This window comes from Stegostoma tigrinum, chromosome 16 (assembly GCF_030684315.1).
Source record: "Stegostoma tigrinum isolate sSteTig4 chromosome 16, sSteTig4.hap1, whole genome shotgun sequence".
In the NCBI taxonomy this organism is placed as follows: domain Eukaryota; kingdom Metazoa; phylum Chordata; class Chondrichthyes; order Orectolobiformes; family Stegostomatidae; genus Stegostoma; species Stegostoma tigrinum.
This window is the reverse complement of record NC_081369.1, coordinates 39,134,359-39,153,217: the sequence shown is the minus strand read 5'-3', so window position 1 is coordinate 39,153,217 and position 18,859 is coordinate 39,134,359. Positions and strand designations below refer to the sequence as shown.

The following is an 18,859-nucleotide window of genomic DNA, read 5'->3' as shown; positions in this document are numbered from 1 at the left end:
AAGCTATAATATTTACAGCTCTTTAAACATTTGTTTTTTAACAATAAATTCCTTGTTCCTAATCTTAAATTATATTTTAATTCCAACTAACTATTTTCCTTGATTCTCAATGAGCAAAAATGGCTGCCAATTGTATTGGAGTAGATGAAAGATGGAAAATTGCCTAAAAAGTGAAGCCTGAATTATGCTCCTTGGTCACTCAAAGAACAGTCCAGAGAAATTGACCAGAACTCCTAATCCCTCCAAACATGTGAAATGGAATGGCAATCAATTTAAAACAGTGAAACATCACAGTTTTACAATTTTAATTATTTATCTTATTTAAACTGAACATTTGGTATATATAAAACTAAACATGCACATTCTGATCAGTGGTTTTGTTTGTAATATCCTTGCTGAATGCTGCAACAATTTACATGAAGTGCAATAAACATCCTTCAAAAAAAATCACATTAATGAACTTATGTATTTAATTGAGGCTTGGTGCATTTATTACAAATTCGAATCTGAATGCCTGCACCCTTCAAAATCAAGCACTTGTCAGGAATAAATTTCCTATGCTCAAATGATGTTAGAACATCTAGCAAAACAGGCCGTACGTTTTACGCACTTAAACCCAAGAAGATTGCTATGATATGATGATAGTCCATGGTGTAGATTGCTTTGATGTTGTGAAGACTGCAAAATAAATGACACTAACAAAGAAATTTTAGTGTTTTTGTCACTCAAATCCAGCAGGCTAGTATAATGTGTGTCACATTTATTTCTAGAATAATAATTCAATCCCTTTAATTCCTCATTTATGAAGTTAGGGAGCCACAAAGACTAATGAACAAATTCCATATCTAGCCTAAAAAGACTGTATTTAAAATGAATACATGTGACAATCCTCATTGCAACTGTCAATAACAGAACTAAGTCATTTTCCAAACTGCTTATTAAATTTTTTGACATTGAGAGTGTTTCACTTTGCAATTAGTCTATGCCTAAGGTACACATTTACATAAATGTTGGAATTTTTAAAAAGTTAACTGGTGACCTTCACATTTAAAGAGAAGTACAGAAAACTGACTTGGTAAAGTAGACTAAATGCCAACTCCACATGACAAGGGCGGCCATCAAAATGTTGAGATTATAAGACCTTTTTTCACACTATGACTTGTTATGATTAGATGTGCATTACAACTTTCAGGCAGTTGTGCATTTCTAAATAGAAATTGGCTATTACTTGGAGCAGAAATCTTTGCGGGACAATGGGGAAATGTATGAGACTGGAACTCATTAGAAAGCCCTTCTGAGTAATCTGAGCTGAATGTCCCCCTAGTGTTTTATCATTCCATGATTGCATAACATGCCTTCCTGTATTTTCCTTTAAATCAGGTAGATTCCCTAAATGTGTAAAATTTTGCATTATTTGTTAATGATTTGTTTAAAATAAAATTGCTAGGAAGAAGTGCATATTAATGATTCATTAAACATTGTAGGAAGTGGCATGACCAGCTACAAATTTGAAAAATCCATTGTTACAGTTTTAAAAGAAAATTCCCCCAATAATTCAGTTTGAGATCGTGGAGCATGAATAGCATCTGCAAATTAATTTACTTTTGTGGCCAGCAGATTGAGCGTGAACTGACTAGATTTCTACACAAGGGAGGGGGTAATTTTCAGTTTTCTTGAAAATCAGTTGGTTTGCACTCTCATTTAATTTGCACATTGAGTTTGTCAGTAGTACATTGAACTCATCAGAATCATATACAGTAAGACTACGTAGGGTTGTGTTTGATGGCATGCCACATTCCTTGCCCCCAATGCGTGACGAAAATGTCACTTTATGCCTACCCATCAATAAACCAGCTGCTCTGCAGCTATTTTATACTGGAAACAATGTTAATTGACTAAGGTTGAGATTTATGCCCTTATCTGGGGAGGAAGGTTTGCTTTAGAGAGCTGGTGGCCACTGCTGATACTGTAAATCAGTCCCCGAACAGGAACTGGTTATACAAAAGAAACCGGAAGTGCTAGAGTGATATGGTAGGTCTGGCAACATCTGCAGAGAAAGAAGCATGTTTTAGAGTCCAATGCCAGAAGGGAGGAAGGCAGAGGCTGACAGCTGTCTAAGGCAAGCCTTTGTCTCCGAATGAGGACGCAGGGCAAGTGATCAACAAAGGAGGTCTCGCCTTTTCTCAACACCAGCCAATGCAGTAAGAGCTGCCATAGCACCTCCCTGGTGAAAGTAAAATAACCACGGAAGTGAATGAAATAGTTAAATGGTCATTAATTGGCCACTTAAAGGCCTCAATAGACTCAAGGACAGGCCTGGCACCGCCTTTGTCCCCTGTATAATTGGAAATGAGCAGGTGGGCATGCGATAAGCAGAGTATGTGATGTATTTGATGAGAATCTACCTTCAAACTTGCCAAAAGAATGCTGTAGAATCATGCCCTTTGTCTTTGTTTTGTGTAGTATTGACTTGAACTGTGTGAGATGTAATGTGTGATTTTTTTAAAATCTTTATTCTCCACCAGGTTATCAAGAACAACTTGAATCCTGTGTGGGAGCCCTTTAAAGTTTCCTTGAGTTCACTCTGTAGTTGTGATGATAAGAGACAGTTAAAGGTACAAATTGATGTTGAATATTTACTTCTACATGATGACCCAAATTATCACATGTTGCCTGTTCAGTTGAAGACAGTGTTCTCAATGGAATGTGTTTTTATTGTTTCTTATTGGAAAATCACTTTGTAACCTTTATGTGGACGAAGGTTCAGTTGAAGCTAATTAGTTCCTTGACATGTGTTTCTCTTTTTGGCATTCTAAAAGATTGAGTCGGGATTAATAGTAGGTTGTAACATTTTGAACCAGATTTTCAACTTCCTCCTCAAATGTAAAGTTAATGTTCAAGATTGGCTCAGTTTTTAAAAGCATGCTATTTTGCTATTATCATAGAATCTCTACAGTGCAGATGGAGGCCATTCAACCCATCAAATCTGTGCCACCCCTCTGAAAAGCATCCCAACTAGCCCACCACCCTATTCCAGTAATAACCCCTTGCATTAACCATGTCTAACCCACCCAGCGTGCACATCCCTGGACAGTACTGGACAAGTTAGTATGGCCGATCCACCTAACCTCTACATTTTAGGACTGCAGGAGAAAACCAGAGCACTCAGTGGAAACCCATGCAGATACGGGGAGAATGTGCAAACTCCACACAGACAACCAAGGCTGAAATTGAACCTGGGTCCCTAGCAGTGTGAGACAGCAGTGCTACCACTGTGCCACACTAAATTATTGCCCGTTGAAATTAGTGACAAGCTAAAAATCTATAGTAAGACAAATAATTTGAATGTATTACTGCCAAGCATTGTCAATGGGCACAGCTAATGCTGAGATGTGATAAAATTGCATTTTATTTTTAACTTTAAATCTGTCTTTGTTCACAAGCTATGTCAATGCTTGACAATAAGTTAATTTCTTTAGAACATACAAAATTTCTGTGACTTCCACAAGACATTTCCTTTTCCTACTTCTTCACCTCCCTAATGAAACACTCCTGTTTGTCAGTTTGGGAATTACAATTAACGAATGTCATTTTTGTTATATTTTGTTCCTTACTTCTTTCAAGCATGAATCTAACTGTCTACTTAAACCAAATTTGGGGAAATGTTGTACAGTTTGTGTCTGTTTTAGATTTTTAACTGCTTCAATTTGTATTAGGTAATGATTGCCAGTTGCTAATATTATTGCTTTAATTTGTATCAGTGATGGTTCAGCAATGATTAGTATTATTTCTTTTAATTCTTTTCAGTATTTCTTGGCATTTTGGAAGAAAAATATTCAGTGAAATGGATCTCCTAAGTAGAGTCAGATCTTTTCTGTATTTCTTCTGTCTGTTTAAATCAAAATAGTTTTCTTTGATCATTAGTATTTTCAGATTGTAATTGTACCTGAGAACTTGACAAACTGAATTTCTGAGTGATGAGCATATGTGTAAATTCACAGATTTCCTTTGTTCTATATTAATTAAATAGAACAGCTGTCATCTAAACACCCATGTGTCATGCTGATTTTTACCCAGCCAGATAAAACAGCTAAGTCTTAATTGGATAATAGTTAAGCTTCCTCTTTGTTTACCAATGTAGTATACTCAGAGCTCTTTTCCCACCTGATTTATCTGCCTGCAATCTTTAATTGTAAGTGGCAAAGGTGCTTATCCCAACCCAAAGGTCCTCCATAAAAACGCTGACTTTGTTTCATTGATAACCCTAGGGACTGATCTGCTATTCAGTCCTGAAGCTTAATAGGGGGATAGTAATGGCTTCCACGGACAAATCTGTCATAAACTGCAATCAGAAGAGGTCTAACAGGATAATCTAATGATACTTTTAATTTGGTTCCTCATAATCAGGATGAGGACCCAGAACCAGGCCCTACTATGCTGTGGACATTCCCGATATCAGGCATTCCGTCATTTCCCTGGGCTGTGATTGCTCTGCTGAATCTCAGTAATCCACTTGCTGTTGTCGGGGAAGAAATCTCTCATCCCTGGTCACACTTCCCTTTTGCCAGCCAGTCAAGCAGCCAATTCTGCTCATTTCTTCACTGTTTCGGCTTTTAACCCATATTAGATTTGTTGTTCTACCTACTTGTGTTATATGTTGATTCTTGTCATCCAAAGTCCAGATTGTCCTCCCAAAATATGTTACTACCAATTTCTCCACATCAAGTATGATCTGATATTGATTGGCCCTCTGAAGACATCTACAGTCCTCTTGACATTAAACTCTGTTCCCTAGTTTAGGATGATCTGTAAATTTTGAAATTGTTCTCTCTTTACTTGAACTTTGATCGTATAATCATTCTTAGAGAAACAATGACATTAATTGCAACCTTAGGGGAACAGCATTGTTAGCACCTGTCCAGTCTGAAAATATTGATAAATCACTGTTCTGTCCTTTAAATAATTGCCTATCAAACCAGTATACCTTTAATAATAAATACCTTAAATTTACCAACATTCTTTGTGTGCAGCACTTTATCAAACACATTCTGAAAATTTACATATAGATAACATCTGTGGCATTTCCTTATTAATAAATTCTAATATTTCTACAATTAACTCCTTGAATTCAACAAAACATGAAAGAAATAAAAGAACAAGTGAAAACAAGGACAAAAGCCAAATAAGAAAACACTGAAAAATGCTCAAACGAGAATGAAACATCTCAAAGAGAAAACCTTAAAATATCAAAGAGTACAATAAAATATTATAAAATCTTGGCTGTTAACTGTGCATATACTGTACATTGTGGTCAGTTAGCTGGATGGCTGGTTTTCAGTCTTGAGATTTACCAATAGCATGGGTTCAGTTCCTGTACCAACTGTGATTACCATGAAGCTGCCACCTTCTCAACCTTTCCCCTTGCCTGAGATTTGGTGAATCTCAGGTTAAACCACCACCAGGCATCTTGATTTAATGAGAGAGTGGCTGTATTGTCCTCTGGGACTGCAGTGACTGTATCTTTATTATTCATATGTTCAAGTAAAACATAGGAGGGGATGATAGGAGCAGTTTTGTTGTGTTTATAGCTTGGTCTTGGCATGTCTAAATTTTAAATTAAATTTGAATAGAGCTTTTCTCTTGCATTTCCATAAATGTTTGATTAATAGTCGTGGATTGACCCCAATTGCTCTTTATAAAAGGACATTTCTTTTTCAAAAAACTCTTTGATGGCAAATAACCAGAGTTCAGATCTCAGGGTAACGCAGAAAATCAGTTTCATGAAATTCATCATTTCTTCAGGATTATTACAATTGATGCTGTAACTTTGGCAGATGAGTAGTGGAAACTCATGCTGCATGCAATAATTTCTCTGCCTCCTTAGTACGGTGTGGTGCAATGTTTGAGTATACTAGATTTAATATTATTAATAAAATCAGCAGCAAATAGAAACCTAAGTTAACCAGCAGTACATTTTCCATGCCAAGTCTGTAGATTTTACATTTCATGCACCCAGGCTCACTTCTTCCCTTTAAGATAGCAAGAACTGCTGATGCTGGAATCAGAGATAACACAGTGTGGAGCTGGAAGAACACAGCAGGCCAGGCAGCATCAGAGAAGCAGGAAAGCTGATGTTTCGGGTCAGGACCCTTCTTCAGAAATGTGTTACACTGTGTTTCACTTGTTCCCTTTATTTGCATTGTAATACGTCAGCTGTGCCATTGCCCGTCTACTCATTGAAATTACTTTGGATGTTCCCAATTCCCTTCAGTTCAATCATGGATTCATATGTTGAATATTAACAGAATATTTTCTAGTATTCATTGGAGTCTTGTTCTTGAATAGCATTAACAATAAGGTGAAAACTACCAGTCCCCAGCTAGAGATCTCATCACTTCTCTGTCACATGTGTTCTGATGATGCCAGTTTTGGCAAGGGAGCTTCCGAAATGTCTGCCTTCTTTCTCAACTGAGGATTCCCCAGCTCTGTTGTTGACAGGCCCTCAGCTGGGTGTAACCCATCTTCCACACTTTGGCCCTCATTCCCTCTTTTCCTTCCTGCAACAGTGATAGGATCCCCCTTGTCTTTACCTACTATCCCACCAGCCTCCACATCCGTAGGAGCATTAGCTGCCATTTCTGCCACCTCCACCATTAGATCCATATTCCCCTCCCCATGCTTGTTGTCCTTCTGCAGAGACCGTTCCCTTCCAGGACTCACTCTTCCTTCACTCCCAGTGTATCCCTTACAGCCTTAGGACACCTTCCTCTGCAACTGTAGAAAGTGTAGCAGCTGCCCATTTACCTCGTCCCTCCTCAGTATCCAAGGGCCCAAACACACCTTGAAGGTGAAGCAGCACTTTACCTGCACTTCTCACAATCTAGTCTACTGCACTCACTGCTGACAACATGGTCTCCTCTACACTAGGGAAACAAAGCGTACACTGGCTGACCACTTCACAGAACACTTATGTTCAGTTCACAGAAAAGACCATAAACTTCCAGTTGCCTGCTGCTTCTACAAACCAGCCTGTGCCCTGGCCAACGTCTGTCTCTGAGATAGCAAGAGGCCCCGACCCAAAATGTCAACTTTCCTGCTCCTCTGATGCTGCCTGATCTGCTGTGTTCCTCCAGCTCCACTCTGTGTTCCTCCAGCTCCATTGTGTGTTATATCTGTCCCAGACTTGCTGCAGTACTCCATCGAAGCTCAGCACAAGCTAGAAAAACAACACCTCATATTCTACTTGTCTTCTGGACTCAATACCAAACTCAGTAACCTTAGAGTAAGCTCTCCCATGTCCTTACCCCAACCGCCACACACCTGGCCTTGGTATCACATAATCCACTATTACACAGAACCCATTGTTAGCCACTAACAGTCCCCGTTAATAGCTATCCACCCTCCTAGCAAGATCATTATCCACTCCTTTGTCCAAATGCTCCTCTCTCACTTTGGGCTCTATCTCCACCTATTATTTATTCATTACTCCCTTCCCCAACTCTATCTTCTGCACATAAACCAACATTTTCTTAGCTATCATTAGTTCTGAGGAAGGGTCACTGGATCTGAAACATTAACTCTGATTTCTCTCCACAGATGCTGCCAGACCTTCTGAGCTTTTCCAGCAATTTCTATTTTTGCCCCACCACTTCATTTCTCTGTCACCATTTAAAGTGTAGAGATAAATGAGCAGAAATGCATCCAATACAGCACCTTAAAGTATGTATATAATGTTCTGCTTGTTTCCAGTGTTTAGTCTGGGATTATGACACTCGTGGAAAACATGATTATATTGGAGAGTTTTATACAACTTTTGAGCAAATGCGGAAAGCAATGGGAGAAAACAAGGTAAATGGTATTGAACCATGATGTTTTGTGAATTCCTATGACTGTGCTGTAATGTGACTGCTCTAAAATAGATAATATTTTAGTTAGGTCCTGTGCTGAAAGTCCATGAGGCTAATGTTACATGGTTGAATTTTATATTTGCAGCTTGTAGTAAAACTGAGCTGAATGGTAGCCTCAAAATAGTTAGAATTTTCTCTTATGATTGCAGACCTCCATCCTTACTAGCTGAACTACTCTCCTGTCCTTCTCCCATGATCTTTTGTCCATTAGAATTGGATATTAAAATACACTCCAGTTGGACAGAGAAAGTCATGTAGCAGCTCCCCCATTTAACTTGTCAAACACCTTAGATTCAGGAAGGCTTTGAGTGCACAACTTGTGCCAACCTTTTTCACATTGGTCCTTTACTTCATCTCTGCAGTAATGTTTGATTGCAGCCATGTCTGTATTTTGCTGCAGTATTCATCTGGATGTGTATCTAATTGCTGCATAATTCACGAAACTGGTTTGAGATCTTGTGAATCAGCAAAATTCAGACCAAGTCCTTCATAGAATAATAAATCCAAAGGAATTGTCAACTTTTACTATTTTTTTAAATGTTCTGAACAATTTTCTTTGTTTACTTTTTAAATATCACCTTCTGTGAAAGGAGAATGTTTGTTGACACTGAGCCAAAGCTCTGCCATTCTTTCCAACTAGGAACCCAGTGAAATTTCTGCATTCCTCTAGGAGGTGGTGGTAATGTCATAGTGGTAATGCCACTGGACTAGCAATTCCAAAGTCCAGGCTAATATTCTGAGGAAAGATCACTCGACCCAAAATTTTGACTTTGATTTCTCTCCACAGATGGTGCCAGGTCGCTTCAGGTCACACCATAGCAGATGATGAAATTTGATTTCAATAAATATTTAGAAGAGATGTTATGGCAGTCATATAGCCAGTGTTGATTGTTGTGAAAAGCCATGTGGTTCACTAATGCACTTCAGGGAAGGACATTTGTTGTTCTTACCTGGTCTGGCCTACATTTAATTTCAGACTCTCTCAGCAATGTGGTTGATGTTGGCTGCCCTGTGGGCAATTATGGATAAGCAATAAATTCAGACTTAGCCAACAATTAATTTTAAAAAGTCTGAGCTTTTACACAGTCCTTATTTTAATTGTTACACCATTGGACACCCTTTTTCAGCTGTAGTGCCTCAAAATTCTGGAATTCTCCCCAAGCCTTTCTGTCTGTATGTCTCTGTCTCTCCCTCTCCTCTCTCTTTGTCTCTCTCTGTCTCTCTCTCTCTCCCCCCCCCCCCCCGTCTCTCTATTGTTTTCTCGTCCTTTGGAAATGGCCCTTAAAATGTGCCTGTTCTCATTTTAATATCTCTTTATGTGATTTGGTAATGTTTTGTTTATAGTCTCATGTCGGTAGGATTTGTGCCAAACAATAGCACTCAAAGGTATTCAGTGTTCTTTCCTGCTTTGTGCAATAAGTCAAGTTTCCAGTTGCAAATATGGAATGGAGGCTATGACCAGCTGTAAGAGATAATGGGAACTGCAGATGCTGGAGATTCCAAGATAATAAAATGTGAGGCTGGATGAACACAGCAGGCCAAGCAGCATCTCAGGAGCACAAAAGCTGACGTTTCGGGCCTAGACCCTTCATCAGAGAGGGGGATGGGGGGAGGGAACTGGAATAAATAGGGAGAGAGGGGGAGGCGGACCGAAGATGGAGAGCAAAGAAGATAGGTGGAGAGGGTGTAGGTGGGGAGGTAGGGAGGGGATAGGTCAGTCCAGGGAAGACGGACAGGTCAAGGAGGTGGGATGAGGTTAGTAGGTAGCTGGGGGTGCGGCTGGGGGTGGGAGGAAGGGATGGGTGAGAGGAAGAACCGGTTAGGGAGGCAGAGACAGGTTGGACTGGTTTTGGGATGCAGTGGGTGGGGGGGAAGAGCTGGGCTGGTTGTGTGGTGCAGTGGGGGGAGGGGATGAACTGGGCTGGTTTAGGGATGCAGTGGGGGAAGGGGAGATTTTGAAACTGGTGAAGTCCACATTGATACCATATGGCTGCAGGGTTCCCAGGCGGAATATGAGTTGCTGTTCCTGCAACCTTCGGGTGGCATCATTGTGGCAGTGCAGGAGGCCAATGATGCCACCCGAAGGTTGCAGGAACAGCAACTCATATTCCGCCTGGGAACCCTGCAGCCATATGGTATCAATGTGGACTTCACCAGTTTCAAAATCTCCCCTTCCCCCACTGCATCCCTAAACCAGCCCAGTTCATCCCCTCCCCCCACTGCACCACACAACCAGCCCAGCTCTTCCCCCCCACCCACTGCATCCCAAAACCAGTCCAACCTGTCTCTGCCTCCCTAACCGGTTCTTCCTCTCACCCATCCCTTCCTCCCACCCCCAGCCGCACCCCCAGCTACCTACTAACCTCATCCCACCTCCTTGACCTGTCCGTCTTCCCTGGACTGACCTATCCCCTCCCTACCTCCCCACCTACACCCTCTCCACCTATCTTCTTTGCTCTCCATCTTCGGTCCGCCTCCCCCTCTCTCCCTATTTATTCCAGTTCCCTCCCCCCATCCCCCTCTCTGATGAAGGGTCTAGGCCCGAAACGTCAGCTTTTGTGCTCCTGAGATGCTGCTTGGCCTGCTGTGTTCATCCAGCCTCACATTTTATTATCTATGACCAGCTGTAGTTTGTTTTTAATTGAGTTATGGAGTTCCCATTTGTCAGTCAGCTGGAACAATAGAATACCAATTCTTGCCATTCTAGGATCAAGCACTTTACTTTTTTTTTCAAATTACTTACAATCTTTTCCCAAAGTAATTGTATTCCTCAGTTGAGGTTATGGCTACACAACTTACCTGTATATAATGCTGAATATTAAAATATTTTCTTTCTGTTTCAGCCCATAAAGCAGTTTCAGGTGGGAAACAGATATGATGTTGTGTCTCATGGTCAGTATGTCACTAACCATTAAGAGACATGTTTATGAGATTGTCACTATATCATAGCATGTGGCCTGATACTATAAAGGTCGCAAGTGCCATCTTAAGACTAGAAGCAGAGCATGCTACTAAAACATGCTCTTCAGCTATAACCTAATAGCATAGTATTAGCCCAGAAACGTAGATGTGTCCATCACTGTAATAGTTGTGCATGTGAGAAATCTACAATAATGTCTATTGGCACCTTCAACACCACATTGTTGAGGCCTAGAATCATAGTACAAGTGAAGACATAAGCATTGCTGTTTCAGGTAAAATTGCCACACTAGAGGCAAAAAAAAACATAATGGCTAGCAGTGGTGGCTGGCCATAAAAAAAGGACTTTAATGTCTCAATAGTAGATATTTAGAAACCTAATTGAAGATCAATTCGACAACAACGCTGGATATCAAAGAATTCAGACAATCAGCAACATCAGTTTCTGAGAGTGCAGTAGCCATTTAGAGCTGCAGATATATATCGAATAGCAAGAAGGCAGAAGTTTTTTTCTATTAAAATTAAAGTGCTTTTCAAAATGTAGAACTTTATGGGATTGTCTTAATTAAAAATAAAAATTACTGAAGTCACAATACAGTCAAAATCAAAGCCAAAGTTATCTGCTAGTTAATTCTGTATCTTCTGTCTTAAACAAAGTAGAGTCCCAAATGCCTGCAGTTCAAATTTTTAAAAATATTGCAGTGGAACAGACCTCACAGCATAGCTACAGAGAGAAAATATAGCTAGAAAAGTCCAGAAAAATGGTCTTACATGCTACTTCTGTTTAGACCTCATTCAATTCTAACATTTTCTTTCTTCAAATTGACACCAAAATGAAAACAAAAAGGGAGACAACATTACCTTCCTTGGTGCGGTGCAAACGTACAATTCAAAGACCATAAATTTTTTGAACCGATAAACATCTGGTCTGCAAACAAACTTTCTTAAAGGGACCAAGACCAGTAAAGGGGCAGCAACACCAAAAATAACAGAAAACAAAAAATAAACTGAACAATAAAAATCAGAGCGATGCAAAACTAGTAAAAACAATACAAACAAACATTGCACTGTACTTTTTATTTTTAAAAAAATCTCCAAAGAAAAACATAGGGAAAGCAGTTATTAATGGACTAGGCATCCAGTAATTATTTTACCAAAAGACAACTGTGCATACAATGTACACAGTTTTATTTTACAGATCAAGCAATACATACCAATGCATGATTTCCAAAAATCTTGGTTGCCCTCAGGAAGGAGGATATCTGCAGGACTAACATGTCTGGTTTATTGATGGGTGGTCAGACTGATCCAAAATGGCTGGCATGTTCTCAGCATTCACAGACTCCAACTCTTGCCATACAGACAGCATCCCCAAGATTCTATTGACTGGTTTGTCAAAAGATGCTCCATCAAAGGCACTAGTGTGATTTTCCTGAAGAAGAGCTCTCAGAAATGCTCATTGACCAGTTAATCACTTCCACACCGAACAAAGTCTTTTGGAAGAATCTTTGAGCAAGAGAAAAAACACCATGCCTTTGACTCATTATTTGGAGATACACCAAAGTATAAAGCCATCGAGACAGGCCAACAACACTTAAATGTTTTGAGGGCAGCCAACACAATAACTATGATCAACAAAGCACATTGGGCTAGTAAAGTCTTCAACAGATGTAGTTGATTACACTGACCCAAAAGCTACCCATCTTTTCTCGGTATCTGTAAAACATGCACTGCACAACCAAGGGGCATTGGGTATACATGGTGATGCAAGAACTCTGGTTTGAAAGACCAAGCCAGACTGCAAAACAAATCATGGATGACCAACAAAATGGTATAAAACCACAATACTGGCTGCAAAGAAAATGGTAAGAAGGTGTATGAATGCAAGCACATTTATGATGTTCAGAGTCAACAAAGCAAAGGACAATCGTCAGAAATGACCAAGCTTTCCATGATGTTAACCTCACATGCTATATTGATGGTATAATGTGATCAGAAGCTTATATAACTATTAGCAACATATATCCTGAAAAGACAGGTCAGTACACATGAAAACATTAAAAGCTAAAATTGGCACAGGAGCTAGTGCTGATATATTACCACTATGCATCCTGAAATACATGTGTCTCATCAAATCGCACTTCCTGGCACAGTCTTTGAGAGATTATTTTGCAGTGTCTAATGGATCGCGAGTTTCATGCAATGGCAGAATCACATTGCAGTACAGCACACTAGCTCATCTTGGCTTCCTGAAACCTTTGGCTTGGTAGATTCTAATAGTCCGGTATAGTGCTAATTCATTGGATTCCAGCCATACCTGTTGTGGCAAAACAGACTACATGAACTTGAAGATGTTCTCAGGGTTGATCTGTCGCACTTTGACCAGAGCCAGTGTGAACAGTTATAATCAGTATCTGCCAAAGGTGAGCAATGTTAAGAATCGTGAAAGCTTGTTATCCAAGGATGAGCTGACATTCTTAAAGAAGTACCTGAGAACATTTGCTCATTTTGGCCATACAGAGATAAACTTGGTATAACATAATAAATCACCTTCAAGGCAAACTAGTCCAAATGGCAAATGCATTATGCCAAGCTATCAAGTCTACATTATACCAGGGACATGTGGCAAGTGAATGCTCAAGACAGTTAGGACATGAATCTGTGAACTGGCCCAGTAATGAATCGGGGTATTCAACTACATTTGAATGAAAATGAGGCATCCCAAACACATCAATCCCAACCTCAGAGGGAGCTGCTACATCCACACATTGTACACTCTTTGGACTAAAGTAGCAACAGATATGTTCGCAATGTGTGCAGCACATTTGCATTCTTATGGTGCATTACTTCTCCGATTTCCCACTGGCTGACAACTTAGCAACAGAATTGACATTTTGATTGTTATTTTCAATTTATGAGGTTTATGTGGATGATGTCTGACAACAGACTGCAGTTACTGGCAAACTATTTCAAGACATGTAAACTAAGTGGGGAAATGACCATTCTTACATCATCACTGCAAAATCTCCACACAAGCAGTCGAGCAGATTGTCTGCGATGTACTTTCAAAACCATGATCATTAAGTGCTGAGCAACAAAACAAGACTTTTGCTTTGTGTTGCTGAATTTTCACGTAGCATGGTATGATCTCAGCTGATGTTTTCACTGGACAAGTCAGATCTCAGACAGGATTGATCATATTTTGGTTTGTTTTGGTTTTACTGAAGTGGTTTCTCTCTGAAATGTGAGCACATAATGCTACAGATTTTGCTTTATCAATAAATTATTTTGGTTTACAAAACAGTAAAATAGAATAGAATAATCCAAACTATCTGCTTATAGTACAAATTCAAAGATTGTTGAAGACACAGTTAAAATATAATCCCATCAATCTCAAAGCACTCCTTTTAAATTTGAAAAGAAACAAAACAAAAGATCATTTGTATACTACCCAAAACACCATCAGTACAGTACCTAAAGCTCCACTCACACTATTCTCACACAAACACTTTTTTAAAAACATGTCAGTAGGTTTCAGTTGCTTGTGGCCCTAATGTTTAGACTGGAACTATGATACCTTCTTTCTGATGCTGTCACACATCTACTTAAGAATTCAGTTTTAGGCAGTCTGTTCAGGGTTTTATCCCAACATTAATTCCTCACTCAAAGTAACCTAATTGACTATAAGATCATAACATTTACGAGTAGAATTAGGCCATTTAGCCCTCGAATTTGTTCTGCTATTTGATCATGGCTGATATGTTTCTCAGTCCTATTCTCCTCCTTTTTCACCATAAACCTTGATCCTCTTACAAATCACGAACCTATCTGTCTCTGTCTCTGTCTCAAATACACTCAATAACTTGGGCTCAACAGTAATGAGCTCCATAGATTAACCACTGTCTAAATGAAAAAGTTCCTCCTCATCTCAGTTCTAAGGTGTCATCATTTCACTCTGAGGCTGTGTCCTCGGGTCCTAGTCTCTCTTACAAGTGGAAACATCTTTTCCATGTCCTCTCTATCCAGGCCTCTAGATATTCTGTAAGTTTCAATCACGTCCTCTCTCATCCTTTTAAAGTACAGAACCAGAATCATCAACCACTCCTCGTATGACAAGCCCATCATCCCCAGGATCATTCTTGTAAACTTCCTCTGGACTCCCTTCAAGACCAGCGCTGTCTTTCCTAGACATGGGGCTCAAAACTGCTCACAATATTTCAAATGTGGACTGACCAGAGCCTTATACTGCCTCAGCAGTATATCTCTACTCTTGATTTTGTAGCCCTCTTGAAATGAATGCTAACATTGCATTAGCCTTCCTAACTGCCAACTGAACCTGCATGTTAACCATAACAGAATCCTGAACTAGGACTCATAAATCCTTTTGTGCTTCAGATTTCTGAAAATTCAGTTTAGAAAATAACCTGTGCCCCTATTCTTCCTACCAAGTTGTAAATCATCTGCCACAACTTTGCCCACTCTGCTTGCCTGTCCTAGTCCTTCCACAGATTCCTTACTTCCTCAGCATTACCTGCCCCTCCACTTACCTTTGTGTCATCTAGAAACTTAGCAACAATGCTCTCAGTTCTTTCATCCAGACCTTTAATGTATGAAGTGAATAATTGTACCCAGCACAAACCCCTGTGAAACTCCATGTGTCATCAGCTATCCTGAAAAAGCCCCCTTTATACCGGCTCTCTGCTTTCTTCTAGTCAGCTAATCATCTAACCATGCCAGTGCCTTCTCCTTAACACCATGGGCTGCCTCTCATCTTTTTTGACAGTCTCCTGTATGGCACCTTGTCAAAGGTCTGACTCAGTATTTTACCGTGCACTTTCAAGAACTCCGCAATCTCATCCTTATTAATGGACTCATATATCCTTCCCGTCCCAGGAGCATTTTTCTGCATAGATATCCTGTTCCAAGGACATTATAGGAGTGTACAGTTCAAAGTCAAAAATGAATCCAAATGCCTGTCTCTCTCAGCTAGTGGTATTTCCCTTAAGATTTAAAAAAAAGTGCCAGATCTGTCTAACAATCTTATTTACTCTGCCAGTTCACAAAACCTAAATGAACAAATGTCCATTGTCAAAGTTCAAAACCCATTCACTCAAAAGCCTGGCTTCAAAAATTGTTTTTTTTAAAAAATGAAATCAACCTTGCTACAGAATTACTTATAGTTTAATTATTAACAACAGGCACACAAAAAATATCACTGGTTACTAACGCAAACACCAGAATTACAAACTAACAACAACTAACATTAAAATTGTATAGTTTACATTACGGACACCAATGAGAAGATTCAGACATATATTGTTAGTATGTTCAGACAGCAAGCCTAAATGATCTTACCCGGGATCAAATTGTCTAATCATTCCAAGACACAGGTTACACTGCTTACTCAAATGCAAAGAAGTCTGAATGAGAAGAACATGAGTGAGCCAGTTGAGAACTACCAAAATTGGGCTCAGATTATGAGTTGAAATCCATTCACAAATACTTGGATGCCTGCAAAATTTTCTAAAACTTTGTCCCAGATCACAAAAGTTCATTATTGATAATGGTGTTACCTTGTGAAGGAACAAGAAGTGAGCTCGGATCAATCAGACATGAAGGGTGTGAAAAAGTATACTTGGATGAGGATGATTGTGCACTGATGTTGAATAACAGCAATTAGCAAAAAGATGAGCGAGTTATCAAGCAAGTGCAATCTCCAAACAGCAATTCTATAACCAGATCAGGATGAATTGTCAAGCCTTAAAACATTATATTGAAGTTTGACAATGTAAATCTTATAATTCTCTTCTACTTGTTTACATAATTATCAAATTGACAACACTTGCCTGTGTTCAATCATATATACCTTGTGGGATAAATTTTCATCTTTGGAAAACAAAGAGCATATTGTATTATGTCTCTGTCAGTACGCTAATATAGCTTTAAAAGACATGGTCATGATAGCATCATTAAGGTCCCTAATGTCAGCTTTACTCTGAGAAGCATGTTTGGTCTTCTTCTGTAAGCAATTAACCTAATATTAGTCCAAGATGTTTAGATATGGCTGTGAATGTAATCTTTCTATGTACTATGTTTAACCTTTGTTACTCTTGTATGTTTATAAATGGTGGGTGCTGAAATATGAGCTGATTGTGGTGGGGAAAGACGAACCTGACTTTTGTAATGGAGTGTGCAGCAGCTCTCTTTGAACAATCAAATTGAAAGATTGTTAAATCAATAGTGATGTGGACTGAGTATGAAGTAGAAATTAGAGCAAATGCCAAATCAGGTGCAGCAAGAGAAGTAAAGTAAGAGAAAGAATTGTTGGATATTGAGAGACAGTAAGAGAGAATCAGAAAGGAAATGATAAAATGAATGCATTAGTCTTCATCGCACCATTAAAAGTATGCTATGTCTGAGATGGACAAGGCTTAACTTTCTGTGACAAGTTTGTTTTTAGCATAAATATAACAACTTCACACCATTCATTTCAATCGTGACAAAGATGGTAAAATGCCAGTTTGTGAAGCTAACAGCTGAGTGGCATGGCTCAGACAGCAACCTTTTTTTCAGTTAAACCACCCATCTGGCACTTTCCCTTTAGCACTACTCTGTACCAGTTACCCATAAATAACAGTGAAAGTAAATACACCTGTGTTTTGGTGAGAAGATCTGGGCTGTTTATTATTTGTGAAATCAGAATCTTCTGTCGCTCAGACTAGGGAAAGCAATTTAATTGAGTGGAATTTACGCGCAGAATTTCTGAGGGTAGGTGTTGGTATGCAGCATCTAATTATTGCTCATCTGTTCTTGCCGTGATCAATGGCTGAATTTGTGTTCCACCTGATACATCAGCTGCTCATGTTATGATCAAAACTGTTAATGGTATTCCCCATTGCATGTTGCTTTGTTTAACTTGATATGCACAGAGAACATTTAAATAGGCTTCTTTACCACTTCAGATAACACACTGTCTGTTTTTCTATGCATGGCAACGATTTTGTCAGCATACATTTCTAAATTCAAGTGTTCACCACACGAATTCAAAATTACATTTACTTAATGGGACAGAGGATGTATTATAAACGTAACATTGGTTTACAGTATCATGTAGTAACCTGGCTTGGCCTTCCCTCTTTTAATCAGATCCATTGGGACTGTGTTAATCCAAAATATAAGGCAAAAAAGAAGCACTATAAGAACTCTGGAACTGTAATACTGAAAGATTGTAAGGTAAGGGATGCAATTATCATGGTGTAATCTTGATTTATGCAAAGGGCATCCTAGAACTTAACTTTTCCCTACAAAATAGTAACTATGGTTCAAAAGTGAAGGAAATTTTTTTTAAAAAGTTTTCTGCAGTGCATGACTGGCTGCTGTGTTGAGCGAGGTTTTCTGATAAACATTGTTTCTCTCTAAGTGGCATGGATCTGCTTGCAGCTGATTTCACTCAGTTTTCTGATCTGAATTCAGGAAAAATGTAAAACTTGAAAATCAGTGTTTAATTTGTCACATGAAATTTCTAATGTGTCTTCAAATATTGCTTAATTAAGAATAAGACACTGAATTAAAGAGTGAAAAACTGAGAAAAAGACTATGAAGCATATTTATTCAACAGTCTGTGATTTTCGTATTTTATACAATCAACTTCTAAAATTCTGCAATGTAAGATGTCATTTAAACAGCCAGCAAAGATGAGTTTCCACTAATTGCTATCTGCTTGGTTAAATTATTTTATGGTACTCAGTCCATACAGTCACAAGAATATCAGTTAGAAATGCCATAAACATTATTAACTTAGACCACCTCAGCTATATCATGACATTTGGCTTGACATAGTTGGTTTTACACAAGCATTCATAAGCATTCTGGTACTGAATTAAAACTTTGCATTCATTCTTAAGACAAGCTTTAACTCATCAAAATTTAAAGCGATTATTGTTGATTGTCATCAAGAAACACAGATGAATTAAAAGATGCCCATCAACAGGATTTGATCTAATCTGCAGAAATGACAAATATCAATCTTGTAC

General features: G+C 38.9%; 1 protein-coding gene across 1 annotated transcript in view; it reads left to right on the top strand.

Annotated features, from left to right (window-relative positions):
- cpne7 (copine VII) overlaps window positions 1-18,859 on the top strand; it is a 138,252-nt gene that overhangs the window by 61,630 nt on the left and 57,763 nt on the right. The window contains exons 7-9 of the mRNA XM_048547132.2: window positions 2,526-2,615; window positions 7,750-7,848; window positions 17,973-18,059. Coding sequence (XP_048403089.1) covers window positions 2,526-2,615; window positions 7,750-7,848; window positions 17,973-18,059 — 276 coding nt within the window. The remainder of the gene's footprint in view (window positions 1-2,525; window positions 2,616-7,749; window positions 7,849-17,972; window positions 18,060-18,859) is intronic.